Raw genomic sequence first — 19,025 nt, 5'->3', positions numbered from 1 at the left:
CCGGCTTAGTAGCAACATCGAACGGCGTCGCAACGGAAATGTCACAACTAACGGGCCCGGTCCTTGGGACAGAGCTGAACATCTCGAGGTCGGAATAGTTCAATATGATTCTAATTCGAATGAGAAGCTCTCGAGTTCCGAACAGACGGTTGTTTTGTTCAGAGGTGCAAGGGAAAGTGGGACAAGCCAGGAGGACAATAACAGCGTGGATTCTATGCAAGCAGCCTTGGAGAGGGTCCATGGGGCGATTGGTAGCGGCTGTGTAAGGTCTGAGTTATGGGAGGCAAAGAAATGGGATTCTCTCTGGAAATGTATATTCCGCGTAACTTCATAGTTCATAGCGAATTTACCAGTTTCATTACGACTGCGAATCTAGGCCTGATGAATTATGTATTGGAGGTCTTAATTCATGAATGTATTGCTACGTACAACACTATATACAAGGCATTAATAATCCAAATGTGCTTTCTAGAGACCGATTCATATAACGTCAAATAAATAATGCCCGATCGACACATGATATTACTTATAACTGAGACCGGACTCTCACCAAAAGGTGTTCAAATTTCACCGAGGCGACCTATGGAGAAGAGCCTGCAGCGAAGTTCATCCAATATGTATTTTCCAGGGCTTTTCGATACACAAGATAAGATACTTTTCTTGATCTTGGAAGTCTTTTTGTTGCTCTTGGCTGAAATACATCGGCTCGGCTAGCTGATCACATCCACCTAGACTAGAGATCCCGCATTCAGGCCTTACTAAATCTGAGCATACATTACTTATATGGATCTATCTCTCTCCTTGAAAGAATAATGGGCTTACGGCTCGGCAGGTGCAGGATGAAAACGATTGTCTACATAAACTTGTTAGTGAGCTTAGGGGGGAAGACCGACTATTACCCTTGACACAAGAGAACAGAGACGTGTGAACTTTGTCTTCTTGTCTCAAATAATACCTTATCAACACCATGGTCAAACAGTTGTTATACTAATCTATCATTTTCGCTATGTCTAAGAAGAGACTCTCACCTCCTACTATGCTGAGCAGGAGAATTTATACAAGTGCCGCTGGCGTTGTTCCCGCAAGGCTTATTCTAATAGTTTTTCTAGCCGCATGTTCAAAATCCTAATCCATGCCATACCCACCCATCCATCCGTGAATGCTACAACAAAAGAAAAATACCCCGCTTCTTGGTTTAAGAAGACTTCTTCTCATCAGCAGCCGCCACCTCCTTCCTCTGCACCTCAACGCCCTCCTTCTCGGCCTCAATAGCTTCACTGGCTTGTTCCTTGCCAGCTGCAGTAGATTCAGCCTCCAGTCTGCGCTCCTCTTTCTCATCGATATCCTCGTCATCTCTAGGGGTAGCGCGTCCAGATTCTTTGTTCTCCTCATCCTGCTCGTTTTCTTCTTCGATGAGCTCTTGCTGCTCCCTCAGGACTTCAAGACGTTGCTTGTTGGTAGCTGCTCCCTCGGCATTGTGGACTTCGAGTTCTATCTCATGGAACAATTCTTCAGGAATGGAGGACAGGACACCGGTGAGTGCGTCAATTTGGGTGGAAAATTCCGACTCCTTGCCTTGTGCGTACATGAAGGCGTTGCTCAAGACTAGAAGCGTGGATGGGACGCCGTTTTTGAGTCGAAGATCTAGCCAGAGCTGAAGGTCATCACGTAGGCGGGCTGGGGATACACCGTGGGTTCTAATTCCACGGCTTTGGGCTGCGACTTGGAGTTCTGGGACTGATAGGCTGTCGACGCCTTCGTAGCTGATTGCTCGGTCGTCACGCTTGATTTGTCTCATGCGATGGCGGATTTGGTATCGGAGCATCATATCGGTACCGAATGTGTTGAGATTCATGTACCTGCACATGCCGACTAGCTGTGGTCGCGAAAGATTGTCTAGAGTCAAATCGTCTTTGAAAATCTTGCAAACATTGATAACATCGTTGGGTGTAGGTTGCTCTCCAGTAGATCGGACCTTGCGGAAGAATTTCAAGAACTCGTCCTTTTGCGCGTTTGAAGGACTTAATGGCAATCCAGTCTCTTTCAAGGTATTGCGGAGAAAGTTGCTGACGTCCTTTCTGGTGCCTCTGAGGCTCGCAGCCTTATTATCTTTTGACTTTTGCGCCTCATATGTGCTGGGGAGAAGGTTGGGAAACAACTTCAAGGCTACTGGAAGCAGTAACTCGGCGAATGGAACTAGCACGAATACCGAGAAGGGAACTAGTCGGCCAATGTCTTGTACTGTTCGCTGCAGTTGTCTGTGCTCTCTCCGACTCAATTCGTAGCCAGCTGCCATCTTCAAGGCTAGTCGGGTACTTATCCTGACTTCGGTGGCAAGTAGCTTAGTCCCATCCCAGTAGTGCTGTGCTTCCTTCTTGATCTTTTGCCCGATGGTCAACTTCTTATCTGCCTTTTTGCCGTCAGTTGTCTCCACGGATTTATCTTTCTTGCCAGCCAACTCCGACAACGTGAGCGCCTCAACGGCATCTGTTTTTGGGACCGCAGTGGCTTGGTTGTTGGGAACTGGCTCAACATCATGCTTCTCGGCCATATTTGCCACCGTCTCCTTCGTTGGCGCTTTAGGGTCGTCACTGAGAGGTCTCTTAGCCTGATCAGGGTTGAACCCAGGCGGCGGGCCAGATGAAGGGGCTCCAGTGGTATGTGTGTCAGTCTGGACACCTCTGCGTGGAATCAGAATAGCCAGTGCCGGCATCTGAGAAGGCATTGTTCGTGTATTACGTCGAAGGAATGCTGTGTATGCGGAGGAGGGGCCAGAACGAGGGAAAGCCCGAGCTGGATGACTGTCAGCATTGCAAGACTCTAATGGAAAAGATAGGGATGTGATGAGATGAGAGGGCCGTACCTCCAGTCAAGAATGACGATTGGGCCGCATTGCGGACGAGTCTGGTGGAAGCGCTCATGATTGAAAGCCAAGTCTTGTCAACAAGACGTGAGGCAGAGTAAAGAGTGGTGGTCAGAACGATCGTATATGTTGTTGGTGTAGGGATAGTAGACGGGTTCAGACAGAGGCCATGGTATTGATGGAATGATATGGAATGAAATTTGTGTACAAGCAACGTAGAGGGGTGATTAGAGATGCAAATATGAACCCAGTAGCTCAAAACATGTGGTCCAAAGGGAGGTCTTCGGAAGAAACTGGGATAAATCCGATCGCCGAGGGCACGTGATCCGGCATATTCGTCATCCACTCAACATTTCCAAAGGGCATTGAGTACGGTGTTTAGGTACTTTCTCTTTGTTTTACGTTACGTCTTTCTCTTGCCTGCATGTAAAAGATGTCTGTTCCTTACATCTCTCAATTACTCTAAATCTCAATGTGATACTGTAAATATATATATATACATATACATACCTACTGCAACAGATCAGGGGTTCTCAACACACTGCAGTGCAGGCACAAGCTTGGTTCTCAACGTTCCGGCGGCCACCGAGCTGATTACGGAGTAGACTTCCCCGCGTTTGGCACGCGGTTCTCTCTCTAGTCGGCCCATCACCCACCATCCTAATACGGTTCCTCCTCTTGACTGCACGAATAATCCAGACCATTCTCTCTCCTGTTCATAGAAAGTCTCCCTTCCACAGCCATTCACTATGGATATACTTTAGCCGCGCCAATTGGTTTCTGGAATCGCATACAGCCTCCCAGGCGGAGGCATATCCCCGAGTCGCATCAGCAACAACAGAGCACACGTAGAGTTCCGGGCCTGCGGAACAGACAATAGCTTTCCATCTTCAGAAGACAGAACTCTTAATTTATCTGCAAAATGAACACTAGCAAACTTCGCAAAGCTGCTCGTATGATACTGGTCGGCGCGCCAGGAGTGGGGAAAGGGACACAGGCCGACCGACTACTTCAGCGATACCCTCAACTGTCTACCATCAGTTCCGGGGATTTGCTTCGTGATAATGTCAAGAACCAGACTCCTCTAGGTACATTTCCCCTCCAAATCTGTCCTATCCCATACCCATACTAACCCCACTATCAGGAATCAAAGCCGAACACACAATGAGAACCGGCTCCCTCGTCCCAGACGCCATGATCCTCCGTCTCATCCAGCACGAGCTCACCACCCGCGGCTGGCTCACCCTACCAGGCGGCATGCAGCCCTTAACCCTCGCTTCCTCCGCTGCCTCCGCATCAGAATCCGACTTCGACATCGACAGTTTTGTGTCGCCCTCCGAGCTTGCAAGCCTCACTTCACCCGCTCTTACGTCCGACGACCCCTCCGCGTCATTCATCCTCGACGGCTTCCCGCGCACCGCAACTCAAGCCACATCCCTCGACGCCTTGGTCCCCATAAACCTCGTCGTATCCCTCAAAACGCCCTTCTCCATAATCCTCGAGCGCATTTCTGGCCGCTGGGTCCATCCCCCCTCTGGACGCGTGTATAACACTACCTTCAACAAGCCGAAGGTAGAGGGGAAAGACGATATAACCGGAGAGAGATTAGTCAAGAGGTCGGACGACGACGAGGCGACATGGGAGAAGAGATTGCGGAAGTTCGAGGAGACGAGCGAGCCGCTGCTGGAGCATTACGCGAAGAAAGGAGTATTGTGGGAAGTCGAGGGAAACAGTAGCGACGAGATCAGTCCGAAGCTTTTCGGAGAGTTTGAGAAGAGGTTTGTAGACGGTATTCAATAAAGTCACTCTTTGTTTTTGGATTGGATTTTGCTTTTTGAAACAACCGTGTACTTGGATCGGTCGGTTATTCTACCTGCGATACACAGAGCCTGGCGTTCCATGTTTTTGGGGAAAGGAGGCAAGGAAATGGAAGGAAACATCAGATAGGACATATGTATGTATTCTAGCTGTAAGTAACGGTGGGAAATTCAACATTTATTCAGATATAAAGCTACTTAGAACTGCTGCTTCAAGTGAAGGATCCAAACTCGCACACAGCGGCGTCCCAATTACACACACCTCTACCTACACCCTTGGTGCATTTGCACCACGCAGAAGTATCTCGTTAATCGCGCACTATACTAGTGCCTGCCAATGAAAACCGTAATGGTTTAAAAGTGCTTCTTCGTCGAATATAATAATTTAAGTTCTGCAACTTCCATTACACAGGTTGTCATGCCGAGGTCCCGGAGGAAGCACATGTGTTGTCACGTTCCAAAATCTCGGGTACGGCATTGAATCAGTTCAATAGATGCAAATGCAAGAAAATACCATTCCTTTCGTAACGCCTGCATGCATGCATGAAAACATCCAATGATTCCTCCAAAAAATAAAAAAACAGACATGCCATACCAATGCTATACCCAGCATCTAATAATTTCAGCTTCACTTATGCAATAAACTGTCCCCCTGCTTCTTTTCATTCTCATCCCCATCACTCTCATCCTCATCATCCCCGACGACATGATGTCCACTCCCGCTCCCCGCTCCCTTCATCATCATCACTATCCTCGTCTTCATACAGCTTCTTCTCCCTCTCATCCCCGCCCTCGCTACTCTCATCCTCACTCCCGGCCGCAAACGCATCGTACAGCTCACCCGCTCTCCTCTTACCCCCCTCCGGCCTCCCCCATTAAGAACATCCGCTTCATCTTCTTCTATCAGATCAAATTCCCATTCATCGCGCGGGTTGTTCAGGAGTCGTTTTCGGCGCGCCATGTACAGATATACGCCGAGTCCGCAGCAGAAAATTATGATCAGGGCTGCGGCGCCGTAGATCCAAATTTGCGTTTTGGGACCGACGCCAAGGGTGGGAAAGAAGGAGGGGAGCCATGAGGATTTTGTTGCTGATGGTGCACCAGTTCCTGTTGGTGTAGTTTCTTCTTCTTCTGTTGTGCCAGTGGGTTTGGTGGGGCGGTCTGGGTGATCTGTTGGGTTTGCGGGGATGCTAGATGTCGGGACGGAGGCGTCGACAGAGGTGGTGCTACCGGATATACTGGTGGTGCTGCTGATTATTTGGTCATGGTCGTCATCTTGGTCTTCGGTGGGCATGGGCAGTAGGGTTGCTTTACTGGCGTCGATGGATTCGCCCCAGAGTTTGAGGTGCCAGTCGATGAAGGTGCCGTTGTTTTCGTTCACGATTGTGTCTTTCACTAATATGGTCCAGGTACCGATACCGGATTCGCCCCTGAATTCTGTTAATTGTTTTCAATTTCAGAAGAGGGAATACTGACCAGTGCACAACGGACATGAATGTCCAGTCAACGTAACCTTCATTCAGGGTATCCAAACGTCTGGTAACTGAAAGATGGCTAACGATCTTGTCAGGACTGACTAGGTCAACGCTGATATCCCCCCTCCTTGTATGCTCGACATTCATAGTAACCGTCACATGTTCTAGACGTTCAAGATTGGCATCCTTCAACATAGCCTCTGTAACCTCGAAAGAGACAGCCAAGCCATCTTCACCTTGGGGAATACTCTGGTTGACATGGATCCAGGGAGAGTAATACCAAGCTTGAGGCTTGACATTCTTAAACTCTTTGGCAGCCTCAATAGTAGCCCACGTGTCGATTTTGCCATACCCAAAAGTATGACTGAACTTCTTTCCAATTGTGGTGGTTTGCCACTCGCCAGTATCAAGATCAATTGGCAGTGCGGTTTCCATCACGATGTATTGCATATCTCTCCATGTAAGGTCTGGGCGAATTGACAAAACCAAAGCAAAGATACCGGCAGCAAGAGGGGCAGCAGCTGAAGTTCCGCCATGTCCAGAGTAGCACTGATTGGTCCCAACATCGGTCGTGTGCTGCATCTGTTAGCTACATTCAGCAATCGAACTTTGTTTGCTTACAATAGCATCCCCACTCCCACTACTATAGGTAACTACTAACTGGGCAGAGCAGTGCTCGGAATAATAAGGATGTTGTCCTTTTCGATCAATGGCTCCCACGGTAATACTGTAAATACTGTTTGTGTACCCATCGAAATTGCAGTTGTCTTCAGCGGCAGCACCGTTTCCAGATGCAAATACGTAGATTGATCCCTTTCCTCCTCGACCATTCTGGACGGCGTTAAGCATAGCTTTCTTGATGAGCAGACCCGGTGCATCCATGGATCTTCCATCGTCTGGTGGACCCCACGAACAAGAGTAGATTTGATTGTGCTGGTATGCGTAGTTCATTGCTACGGCTTCATCTGCATCAGTAATCAACTTGGAGAGAATCCGAATTCCTGCAATCTTCGAGTCATATGCAACTCCGACTCCGCAAACATTGTTCCTCACAGCAGAAACCTCTCCTGCACAACGTGTGCCATGTCTGTCGTCAGACAATCGTGGTTTAGGCTCCAGAGAATGGTCGTTGAAGTCGTAGGACCCTTCCGCGAAATAGTTGTCTTTTAAATCGTCGCTGTACATGTCTAGTCCATCGTCGACGATTGCCACGGTAGCATTGTGGCCAGTAATCCCCTGCATCCACACATTCGTAACGTTGACGTCGTGTCCAACTTGAACCGGGTTGTAAAGGTGCCATTGCTCTTTGAATATTGGGTCGTTGATATCTAACGCCAGTGCGATGGCATCTAGTTTAGCAACCTCCTCATCCACTGGAGGCGGTGCTTGACGCTCGACTGGTGCCATGTATCCTTCCGGTGGGGGCGGTATTGGTCCCCTTTTCTCCATCCTAGCCTTTAGCTTTTGCTTCTGGGCGAATTTCACACCATCGAGAGCATCGGATCCACCGACGCTTCGTTTCCTCCGTTTCCGTTCCTTCAAAGCTGTGTGTACGACATCCTCCTCCTGCTTATGGCATGAAAAGACATGGTGATCTGCCAGCTCTCCTAGGAGTCCCTCATGTGTTAGCCCAAGCTGCAATGCTATCTGCGCAGGAGGGGTATTCGAATCGAGATGGAGGACATAGTAATCTTGCGCTTCGTAGTCTCGTGGCCAAAGATTTGAGGCGCTTGCGATGCATCCTAGACCCAGGAGGCTGAAGATGGAGTGTAACCTCATTTCGAGAGGGATTCTGGAAGGCGCAGATGTTCAGTCCCCGGAGACCTGATGGTCTCTAATGTGATTAACAGGACTGGTAAAGTTTGAAGCTGCGCATCGACGAAATGTCGTTTCAATGCCGTGCCCCCAAAGCGTGGAACAATAGGCAGGCTATCGGATGGATTTGGAGTTATCTTTTTGGAAGACTGCGACAAGGCTCAAGACTGAGATACAAGTTGTTCCGTGCTTTGAATGAGTTGGATAATACGGGGATTGCACAGTGAATATGTTGCTTCGCCGTGAGCTTAGGTGGCCCTTTAGTTTCACGAACGGTACTCGGTACTTGTGGTTTAGGTTTAGGCTTCACCTCAGATCTCTCGACAAAGCCAAGTCCCAACTGGAAATAGAAGGGAGACAAATGCAGCCACTCAACGGCCACCGAGAAGTGTGGAGCTAGGGCGGAGAATAAAGGCGGACGTGTCTCAAAGCCACGAGTGCAAGTTTTGGTACATGACTCGGCTCTTTATTTTGGCTGCGTGGTATGTTCTGCTGGTTCTGGTACTCTGCCGAGTCTGCTCTGCTCTGCATCAACATCAAGACAACCGTAACTTCTCTTCCCCCCCCGCCCCCTGGGACTTCACAGAACAAGGGCCCCTCGCCCCTAAAACCAGCCGTCCGCTAAGCCCAGCACAGGATAGGTTAATACCTAGGGAACTCCAGGGGTGTAGCCGCTGCCGCTGCCAAGCTATCGTGCAGGTGTGAGCTGGTGATACTTGGTAGGGTAGGGCAGGTACCCAACCTCTTGATATTTACCATCTCACTCTGCCTCTACCTCTGCTCTCTCTGCAGAAGCGGCCCGATGCATATACTATTCACCTCTATTGAGGGCTAACTATGCAGCCACAAACTTGAATTCTAATTCTCTTTTCTGTCTTGTTCTTGACTCTCTTTGGCGCAAAGGTACAGCTCGAGGCCGCGAAAACTAATGATCAATAACGATAAAGTCGAACGAGTGCTTAACGACCGACAAGTGCTGGAAGGCTCACGAGTGAATCGCATATCGTGAATTCCAATTGCTAGACCTAGGGATAAAACATCTTCAATCGTCCCCTTTCGAATCGCAACCTCGATCCACACAGCACAGTGCTGTCTCGTTGCTTCCATTTCTACAATCTGTTATCATGTCTACAGCTCCATACTGGGGGCAGCTTCCTCCCCCAAAGGTCACTCGAGGAAACTCTCTCAAGCGCGAACGAGATTCGAATATGGCAGGAGGCCACGACCTCCATATTGATACTGGTGTAAAACCGGAGCGATTGTCCGGTCAGTCTCGACTTAATCGAAGCTCCATCCAAACCGAAGCTGCCACAATATCTACCCAAAGCCCATTTGCCTCGCCCACAGCATCTAGCTTCCGCGGTGACGGATTGGCACCTCGGCCTCCCTCCTTCCCTTATAGTGCAGCTGCGACATCCTACAACGACGATTATCTGGACAAGAGAAGGCGGCGGGAGAGCAAGCATAAGGACGATTATTACGAAGAAGATTCATCTGCACCTCCGCCAGCAGCACCAGATGTGCCACGCTCTGCTCCTCCTGTGAGCTATAAACAACCATTCAGCAACGGGGCTTCCTCATCTAATCACCAAACTCCGAACCGAACAACGTCTAGAATAAGATCTGAAGGACCGATCAGTCCAAGTCAAGACGTACCAGAAGAATACTATCGCTCACACCCCCGAGAGGATAATTCATCGGTCGACGCTACTACTTCAAGAAGGCCAAGCAACGGCAAAGCTGCCGTACGATCTGGGGACGACGAATTTAGTACCCGCAGAGCTTCGCGCGCCCAGACGTCAAATCAAAGGAGAAAAGGATCAACTTCAGAAGCAGGTGCACGAGACAGAGAGTGGGCACCGGACAAATCTCCTTTACAGAGGTTAGAGCTGACGCTTGACGGCATCACGAAAGAGGAAAAAAGAGCTCGTGTTGAAGAGGCGGAACTACTGGCGAGAGAAGCTAAAGCTGGACGAGGAGGAGAGAGAGTTGGAAATCAAAACTCTGTACGCTTCAGAAATCGACCTGTGGCGAAAGGGGAACCTGGTGTAAAGCCTGAGCCGCAAACGTTACCAGAAGCTGGGCTGGTACGGAATTTGAGTGTCAAACAAAAGGATCAATTGCAGCGTAGTGGAACGATTGAAAAAGAGCGACCCGTTCCGTCTAATGCCCCCAAAACATCGGCTCGAGATTTTGACTATCAACGGAAGCAAGATTCTATTGATCTCGGACCAAAACAAGACAAAGCGACCACTCCTCGGCGAGGATCAAGTGTTCGTGATCGATCTTACATCCCAGTAGCAGCTGGTGCAGCTGGGGCTGCAGTTACTTCTAAACTTGGCCGAAGTGGCAGTAATAAACTCCAAAAGGAGCCGCCAGGAGACCCGTGGATGCGTCTAAGGATGGAGGCTGAAGGACTTACTCATCCAAGACCGTCTACCAACATTTCGGAACCAAACGATGCAGGTCCTTCAAGAGATACGGCATTTCGTAGCCATCCTCAGCCGGCCATGGACAAAGAGCTTCCAATCCTGCCAACAGAAGCAAACAGACCTTCTGACTATCTGGATTCGGATTCTGCAGAGGAAACAGCTATAAAGCCTGTGCGACGAGAAACCTTAAACAAGGCAGAGCGATTGACGGGCCAGACGCTCCCGGCTCAAGTGTCGAGATCCATCCAACCAGCCAGGCCTGAGGTTAAAATAAATGGGGCCAAATACGGCGTTGACACCGAGGTTCCTGCACCCCAAGGCTCAACCCATCGTGAAGTTCATTACTTGCCGGACTTATTCCATCGAAGGCATGATAGTGATCCTGGGCAAGGAGTCTACGTTCCCTCTGGACGCCTTGATGAATGGAAAACGGGCGGTGTCGCTTTGCTATCAGGGTCTCTGCTGGATCTTGAAGCCGAAGAACAGGTCGAGATAGAAAAGGACAAGGCGTGGTGGGAAGCCGGGCATACTGGCAAGCGTCGCCGGAGCTCAACAACAAGGCAACGCAAAGCCGAAGCTTACGACGGCGAGTATGATGACAGCAATGGTAAGGATCTTCAAATTTCTCATTCGACGCTAGAAGGTGGGGGTCGTATTTCCAGGACTACGCAAGATACCACCACACCCGACGTGAGCAGGCCACTGCAACCCTTCAGTGTTAGATCGTGGATTGTTACAACTTTGTTTCCTTTGAGCTTTTCTATAATTTCCAATATAAGTAGAGCTAATAAGCCTGCTAAATCTTCTAAATCCAAACCTCATTTGCTAACTTGTCCGACGCGGGCTATCCGCGTTCGTCCTGATATAGTTCCAACTAGATTTAAACCACCACTGTTTCTCAAAAGCGGGCCGTTGTTAAGATATTGTGGGCTGCGCCGAGAGAAATTGGCGGGTAGATTGCAACGCACTACTGGTAAAGAAGAGCGTGAAGTATGGAGAGGTAGTATCATGATAGTCACTCAAGACGATCATTCTTCTTACGAACTCGCACCGACTCTACGACTATTTCTCCAACCAACAGATTTGCTTCCCCCTCCGCCTGCGCAAGTGGGTGGCGAGGAATTGGCTTCGGAATATGTTGATCCTATCGCAGGCCTTCCAAAGATCGGACGGGATGGTAGAACTCTTTACATTCGACCAGTTGAGCATTTAGAAGAAGAGAAAGACCTTTCGAGAGAAGAGTCGGATGAAGGCCTGTTTGAGATGCATAGAAGTCCTCTCGATGGAGCAAGTGAACGAAGATCCCCCAAGCCTCACTATGACGGAGAAAAAGCTGGCAAATACAAGGAAGTCAGAGGCTTCCGGCTCCACACTGAGCATGGTGTGACTTTCTGGAGGTTCAACATCGAGATTGAGCTACGAGAAAACCAACAAAGAATCGCCTACCGCATTAATCGTGGCCCTGCATCTGGATTCTGGGTTCCTCCTCACGGCCAACCGATGAATATTATGTTTCAAAGCTGCAATGGGTTCAGCTCAGATGTCAACCCCAACGATTTTTGTGGGCCAGATCCAATGTGGCGAGATGTGTTAAACACCCATCAGACTCAACCAATCCATGTCATGCTTGGAGGCGGAGATCAAATATACAACGATGCTGTTATGGAGGAAACTAGTATCTTGAGAGACTGGGATGAAATGAAGAACGGCCATCGCAAGGAGAGTATGCCATTTTCTTCGGAGCTTCAGAATGAACTTGAATCATTCTACCTCAACCGGTATTGCATGTGGTTCTCTCAGGGATTATTCGGCCTGGCGGCATCCCAAATTCCGATGGTCAACATTTTCGACGATCACGACATTATTGATGGATATGGCTCTTATCCAGATGGTCTCATGCGTTCACCAATCATGTCTGGTCTCGGAGCGATAGCCTTCAAATACTATATGCTGTTTCAACACCAAAGTAGTATTGATGAAGGTGAGGAATCTGAACCGAGTTGGATTTTAGGCGTTGAACCGGGTCACTATATCGGCGAACTAAGCCGAAGCATATTCACGAGTCTTGGTGGGGGTATTGATTTCCTCGGCTTAGACTGTCGCACAGAAAGAATGAACGATGAAATTGTCAGCGCAGAAACCTATCATAAGGTGTTCGATCGGCTTGAAAAAGATATCATTTATGGCAAAACCAAACATCTTATTGTGCTGGTTGGTGTACCTGTTGCTTATCCGAGAATGGTCTGGCTTGAAAATATGTAAGATATTTCCAGTTTCAGTAAACGCTTTGTTAACCTTTTTAGCCTTACTTCAAGAGCTATTGAGCCAATCAAAGCCCTTGGGAGAACTGGACTTCTGGGCAAGAAGCTTCTTAACCATCTGGACGGCGGTGTTGAGATCTTAGATGACCTCGATGATCACTGGACTGCAAGACACCACAAAGAAGAACGAAATTGGTTTATCCAAGAATTGCAAGACTTGGCCGCCGAGAAATCTGTTCGGGTCACCATTCTCGGGTATGTTACTTGAACGATTTCACAGGATAAGACTAACAGTTATAGTGGTGACGTTCATCTCGGTGCAATTGGTCAATTCTATTCTAACCCCAAACATGACATTCCCAAGGATCACGATCATCGCTACATGCCTAATGTTATATCCTCGGCCATTGTCAATACGCCCCCTCCAGATAGAATTACCGATATACTTAATAGACGAAACAAGGTTCATCATCTAGATGCAGATACTGATGAAGATATGATCCCAATATTTACCCACGATACGAACGGGAAGCCAAGAAATAACAAGCGTCTGTTGAATCGAAGGAATTGGTGTTCGATCAAGCTGTATAATCCAGAGTTGTCTCCGCCTCCTACACCTGAAACTAGTAGGAGTCCTGGCCCGCCGCCGCGGAAAATGAGCCTTCTGCGCCGCTTGTCCGGTTCTCGTGGCCCAGGCTATCGTCCAGATGCGTCTACACCACCACTTTCGAACGCACCACCTCTTTCAAGTGCTGGGTTTTTCAACAGACGTCCATCCACCTCCCATCGAGCTTCTATGGATTCCCAACGCCCTGGAGTCTTGACGAGGACGTTGTCCTTAACACGAAAGGATTTCACTCCTGGTAATCTCTTCCGGAAGAGTAGCAAACGAAGGCAAGACAGTGGCGGTATCAATGGCTATGAAGACGATACCGAGGACGATGATTCACAATACCAACAGTCCACCGAAAGACCTCGCATGAGAGGTGGCAGCGGTGGTCGTGACGACAACTACTTCCCAGATATGGACTCGCCTACGGGTCGCGTGCCAGCGCATCCCGTGGAGCAAGCTTCTACATCAATTGCAGGCAATACACCACACATCGGCCCGCCACCAAGAATGCAGTTCCATCGCACTCCCACGGGACTATCCGCAAGGCAAATCAAGCGCCCTAGAAATCGGCCAGTAAACCTCGAGGGCGGTTTAGACATATGTCTCAACATGGAAGTCAGCCAGAAAGACCCTGCCGGTATCACCATGCCGTATCGTCTCCTTGTTCCAGCGCTATGGTATGAAGAGGAAAATCCAGGGGAGGCGGCTGAGCAGGTGCAGGCCGGGATGAAGCGGTGGATGAGCTTCTCGAAGAAAAGGGGGAAGGATCCGCGTGGGTGAAGTAGGGAAGTTTTGACATTATTAGTTGTGTACAAGGGAGGCATTGTTTAAATAGAAAAAGTACATGGAGAAATACCCCATTTTGTATAGATACGCGCAAGTATATATACTTATTTTAATTTTGAAGAACGCATGATTCCGTCTGTTTCTCTTTAACATGTTAAGAATCGCAAGTGTGCGAAATCTGCAGACTCGATACCGAAGTCGTCTCTATGGAGTAAAGCTAGCTAGGACATGCTTCCGTGCTCTCTAGAACTCTGGGTGCTAATAGTCACGTTTATCGTATTGCTATCCATTCGTCTCGGCCCAAATCACTTCCCCTCGGAGACATATTTCAACAAGGGCCCCCTTCAACAAATTTCGGCCCCGAAATATCGCCCCGAATCGTGACCTTGTGTACCAACAAGCCAATCAGAACCATCCCGTCCTGCGCCGTCCGGCACCGATGTCTGGTTGGGCTTAGTGCCGGGTCATCTAGAACTTGAATTTCAGACTCCATTGCCCTTCGTCAGATGCTTTGTTATTGAAAGACATATTTGTAATCCTGTATAGTTGATTTCTGAGTAATACGATCGGAATGGGGATTGAGACTACCCGGTGCAGCGGAGAAGAATTGTACATAAACGGAGTGGGAAGACGTGGAAAGTAGAGTAGATAGTACATTGGCATCTTAGCTTCCCTTATACATTCTTCCATCTTATTATCTTTTTGGCTTTCAAAGAAAATCCATCAAAATGGTTTCCTACGCAGTAACAGGCGCCTCGCGCGGTCTCGGCGTAAGCTATATATCTCCTCCCTCTTACTATAATTCATAGCTGATATAACCAGTTCGAACACATACGCCAGCTCTCCGCCACTCCCTCCAACATCGTCTTCGCACTCGTCCGCAACACCACCTCATCCCCTAAACTCACAGCCCTCGCAGCTTCAAACCCAAACGTACACATCCTACCCGGCGACCTCAATTCTATCACCCAACTGCAAGAAGCCGCTAACAAAGTCTCGTCCATAACCGGCGGCAGCCTTGATATCTTGATCAACAACGGTGCATACCTCGATACTGAGACTCCTGGATTCCTGCCCACTTCTCTATCTTCTCCCGAGAATATTGAGAAGGTCAACAGCGCGTTCCACAAGGGCATAGACACGAACGTCCTTGGCGCTATCCACGTAACCAACACCTTCCTGCCGCTCATCCTCAAAGGGACCGAGAAGAAAATTATCCATACCAGTAGCGCGATGGGGGACGCGGCGTTGGTGCTCAAGGGGGGTGTTGCGGGGGCTGTCAGCTATAGTGCTACTAAGGCGATGCTGAATCTTGTGGTGGCCAAGTTTGCGGTTGAGTTGGCGGGACAGGGGGTGCTCATCTTGAGTTTGAGTCCGGGGTGGGTTGATACTGATGAGGGTGAACGTAAGTGCTACCTTAGTCCTCCTCGCCCCTATTAGTGTGCTCTAAAATGGGGCTGTGAGAAAGAGGACTTTGAGGAGAGAGGATGCTGATGTGGGAAATATGTTATACAGCAACGCCAGAATCGAAGGCAGGTCAGCAGTATCTGCTCGGTTTGTTCCAGAAAGTGGATCCTGAGATCAAGGGACGTATTGCGAAGGAGGTCAGTGTCAAGGATCAGTTGGAGACGATTGGTAGGGTGACGATGGAGAGTAGTGGGAAGATGATCAGTCAGCATGGGAATGAGGACTGGTTCTGAAATATGAGTTGAGGAGAGGGTTAGATTGTTCTTGACTTAGTGTTGCATGTATGTACGTACAAGTGACAGAGGCATAAGAATTCTTTAAAATTATAAAATGAAGGGGAATAGCAAATGTTTGATTAGTTGCAAGTAACCTAGTAAAGTGCAAAACCAAGCAGATGCGCTTGCTACTGATTATGAAAAAGAAACTTCTTGGCACGATGAAATGGACGATGAGGAAAACACTGGAATTGTAAACATTTACCCTGCTTCTTGTCCCCTGATTCTTGCCATTTCTCGGTCAAAGATGCGCATTCTGGAGGAAGTTGGCAGCACTTGCAATTGAGGCAGCAGTTGAGACGCTCTCCTCAAATGACAATACCTAATGAATGTGCACCTCGCTCGACACGAGCTCTTCTACATATTGGTGTATGGATGCTAACGCCCGTAGAATCTAAATTCTCACGCTTGTGGATAGAGAAAACGTCAAGGAAGGAAACCTCGCTGCGTTTGGTTGTTGAAAGGTGTAGGGTTGAGGACGGGGAAAAGGCGAGATAGGACGGCTTGTTTTCGCCAAGATGGAAGAAACATTTTGGTTGTGTTAGAAAATGGAAGCTGTACCTATAATCAGATTTTTGATGCAACCAGAATACTTGCTCATTCCTACAAAAGGTATTGACTTTTACTCCGTTTGGAATTGCCCCTGAAAAGGAAGCGATATCTACTCGAGTAGTGAGCTTCACAATATTATGCGAGAGATGTGCAAGTTATGAATATAACAACAGGACAACACGACGACAACAATACAACTTCCCTAAATTGAAATCACCATCGGGACATCTAATTAAATTTTCACATATCAAGGATCCTGCGTATTTGAAGCAGAGGAATTAGAATGAACGGCGCAACGACAGTGTCCTCTCTAGATGCTGGTGAGGTCCACTATCCTAGCCTAACATCCTTTTGTATACACAAGCTCACAACTCTTCACAGTGGATTACGACCCAATTGAACACCTAAACACGATATTCTCACATCCATCAACCCTAAAATCCATAAGCAATACCGCGGACGCGCTCCAAACCCACCAAGATGACCTCTCAACCACCATCTCCGAGCTGGTGGCCGCCCAAGCCTACAACGAAGACTCCAGCCTCCAGCGCATGCAATCCGCAAAAGCTGAGCTCGCCCAGCTCTTCCGCAAGATCGAATCCGTGCGTACGAGAGCGATAGAGACGGAGCAGACAATTACGTCTATGACGGCGGATATAAAGCGATTAGATGGCACGAAACGGAACCTCACACTGTCTATGACAGCTTTGAAGCGCCTGCAGATGCTTACGACGGCTTACGAACAGTTGAGGGGTCTAGCCAAGACGAGGCAGTATAGGGAATGTGCGAGCTTGTTACAGGCTGTTTTGCAGCTCATGAGGCATTTCAATAGCTATCGGAGTATAGACCAGATTGCTACGTTGAGCCGGAATGTAGCGGAGCTTCAGAGGGAGCTTCTAGAGCAGGTCTGTGAAGACTTCGAGATGGCTTTTGCTAAAGGAGAGGTGGCTAGCAAGAAGGGGGTGCTGGGAGAGGCATGTTTGGTGATGGATGCGCTGGGGGATAATGCTAGGTCGAGATTGGTGACCTGGTATGTCAACACACAGCTGAGGGAATACCGACAGGTCTTCAGAGGGAACGATGAAGCTGGGAGTCTGGATAATATTGGCCGGCGGTACAGCTGGTTTCGACGAATGCTGAAGACGTATGACGATGAGCATGCTGGGATATTTCCCATCCAGTGGAGAGTCAATGAAGTGCTAGCAAATGCATTCTGTGAAGGCACGAGAGATGATTTCAAGGGTATCTTGGAAAGGAGTATGAGGAGGCCGGATGGAGGGAAGATTGATGTCAACTTGCTGTTGAGCTGTTTACAGGAGACTATGGACTTTGAACACAGTTTGGAAAAGAGATTCGCCAATGACCAAAGAGCAAGCATTGACACCCTCAGCTCAATTGACGACAAGCCACAGACCTTTGAGAGGTCAATTTCCGAGGCATTCGAGCCATATCTGAGTTTATGGGTGGAATCGCAAGACAAACAGCTTGCAACTATGATACCCAAATATCGGAATCAACCTCTTCTACCACTAGACGAGGAGTTCTCACCTCAAGCAGTGATTCCATCCTCGATCGAACTTTTTCACTTTTACAAGACGACTTTGGCACAATGTGCCAAATTATCTACAGGAGAACGCCTACTGGACCTCTCAAAGACGTTGGCCAAATACCTAGACGTATACGCCCAACAAGTCCTGCTATACTTTCTACAAACTCCAGGCGGGCCAAGTCTAGAGAATGTCATACTGGTGCTGAATACAGCCGATTACTGGCACACCAACACGCAACAACTGGAAGATAACCTCAAAAAACGGATCGACAACGAATTCGCCTCAAAGGTAGACCTATCCTCCCAATCAGATGCATTCATGGGCGTCGCAAGTGCAGCAGTCCTAGCACTAGTTCACAGAGTCGAGCTCGACTGTGACGCCTCATGGCGCGAAATGCGTAATACAAACTGGGCGAAAATGGAAAGCGTGGGAGACCAAAGCTCCTACGTTGCCGAGCTACTGCGGCACGTCAACGAGCAAGCCACAGAAATACTGCCTATGATAAGTAAACAGCAATACGCGCGAGCTTTCTGCGATAATGCGGTTGAATATCTGGCCAACAACTACATCGCCAACATCGTGCAATGCCGGCCTGTATCCGAAGTAGGCGCTGAACAGGTAAATCTCCTCCTTTCCCCTCCCCTTCTCTACCTTCTTCGTATTTATTGCACCAGCTAACCAGGTTATGAATAAAGATGCTCCTCGACAAATACGTCTTAACAAAACACCTCTCCACGCTCCTCACCCTCTCCCCCCACCCCTCCAGCACCACCACCCTAACCGCCTTCACCAAACGTGTAACCAGCGCCATGACGCGCCTGGACCCCCTCCTCAAAACCCTACAAGTCCGTCCCTCGCCCCCCGAAGGCCTAGTCCAAGCCTACCTAATCCACATCGCGGACCGCTCGGACACGAATTTCCGCAAGATCCTCGAGCTGAAAGGCGTGCGGAAGCAAGACCAGCCGGGCCTGGTTGAGATGTTCGGTATCCACCGCGACAGTGCGTCGAAAGTGCAGACGCTGGTGGCTCAATCGCCGCTGCTGACGCCGTTGATGAATAATTTTGGGGGCTTGGGGAGTGGACTGGGGAGTAGTGGGGATTGGTAGTGGTGGGGGGAGG

General features: G+C 48.9%; 5 protein-coding genes across 5 annotated transcripts; 4 read left to right on the top strand and 1 right to left on the bottom strand.

The window, feature by feature from the left end:
• Positions 1 to 1,195: 1,195 nt before the first annotated feature.
• On the bottom strand, positions 1,196 to 2,921 carry mdm28 (LETM1 domain-containing protein mdm28, mitochondrial; the record flags this gene model as incomplete). Its single annotated transcript, XM_031148622.1, has 2 exons — positions 1,196 to 2,793; positions 2,864 to 2,921. 2 exons carry the CDS (start codon positions 2,919 to 2,921, stop codon positions 1,196 to 1,198), a joined length of 1,656 nt encoding a protein of 551 aa, XP_031007135.1.
• An 864-nt stretch (positions 2,922 to 3,785) lies between these two features.
• On the top strand, positions 3,786 to 4,663 carry ADK2 (GTP:AMP phosphotransferase, mitochondrial; the record flags this gene model as incomplete). Its single annotated transcript, XM_031148621.1, has 2 exons — positions 3,786 to 3,951; positions 4,008 to 4,663. The coding sequence occupies 2 exons, from the start codon at positions 3,786 to 3,788 to the stop codon at positions 4,661 to 4,663; spliced, it is 822 nt and encodes a 273-aa protein (XP_031007134.1).
• A 4,431-nt stretch (positions 4,664 to 9,094) lies between these two features.
• On the top strand, positions 9,095 to 14,056 carry YGR266W_2 (Uncharacterized protein; the record flags this gene model as incomplete). The annotated part of the gene is made up of 3 exons (XM_031148620.1): positions 9,095 to 12,660; positions 12,706 to 12,918; positions 12,964 to 14,056. 3 exons carry the CDS (start codon positions 9,095 to 9,097, stop codon positions 14,054 to 14,056), a joined length of 4,872 nt encoding a protein of 1,623 aa, XP_031007133.1.
• A 734-nt stretch (positions 14,057 to 14,790) lies between these two features.
• LHYA1_G003650 (putative oxidoreductase) lies at positions 14,791 to 15,762 on the top strand (the record flags this gene model as incomplete). The annotated part of the gene is made up of 3 exons (XM_031148619.1): positions 14,791 to 14,832; positions 14,885 to 15,467; positions 15,578 to 15,762. The coding sequence occupies 3 exons, from the start codon at positions 14,791 to 14,793 to the stop codon at positions 15,760 to 15,762; spliced, it is 810 nt and encodes a 269-aa protein (XP_031007132.1).
• An 877-nt stretch (positions 15,763 to 16,639) lies between these two features.
• VPS53 (Vacuolar protein sorting-associated protein 53-like protein) lies at positions 16,640 to 19,006 on the top strand (the record flags this gene model as incomplete). The annotated part of the gene is made up of 3 exons (XM_031148618.1): positions 16,640 to 16,676; positions 16,738 to 18,524; positions 18,602 to 19,006. Coding segments are annotated over 3 exons (2,229 nt in total), but the record flags the coding sequence as incomplete, so codon positions are not given.
• Positions 19,007 to 19,025: the final 19 nt, after the last annotated feature.

Source organism: Lachnellula hyalina, assembly GCF_007821495.1.
Source record: "Lachnellula hyalina strain CBS 185.66 chromosome Unknown contig00033, whole genome shotgun sequence".
NCBI classification, from domain to species: Eukaryota; Fungi; Ascomycota; class Leotiomycetes; order Helotiales; family Lachnaceae; genus Lachnellula; species Lachnellula hyalina.
The sequence above is the reverse complement of the archived record's forward strand: the minus strand, read 5'-3'. Positions and strand labels throughout refer to the sequence as shown.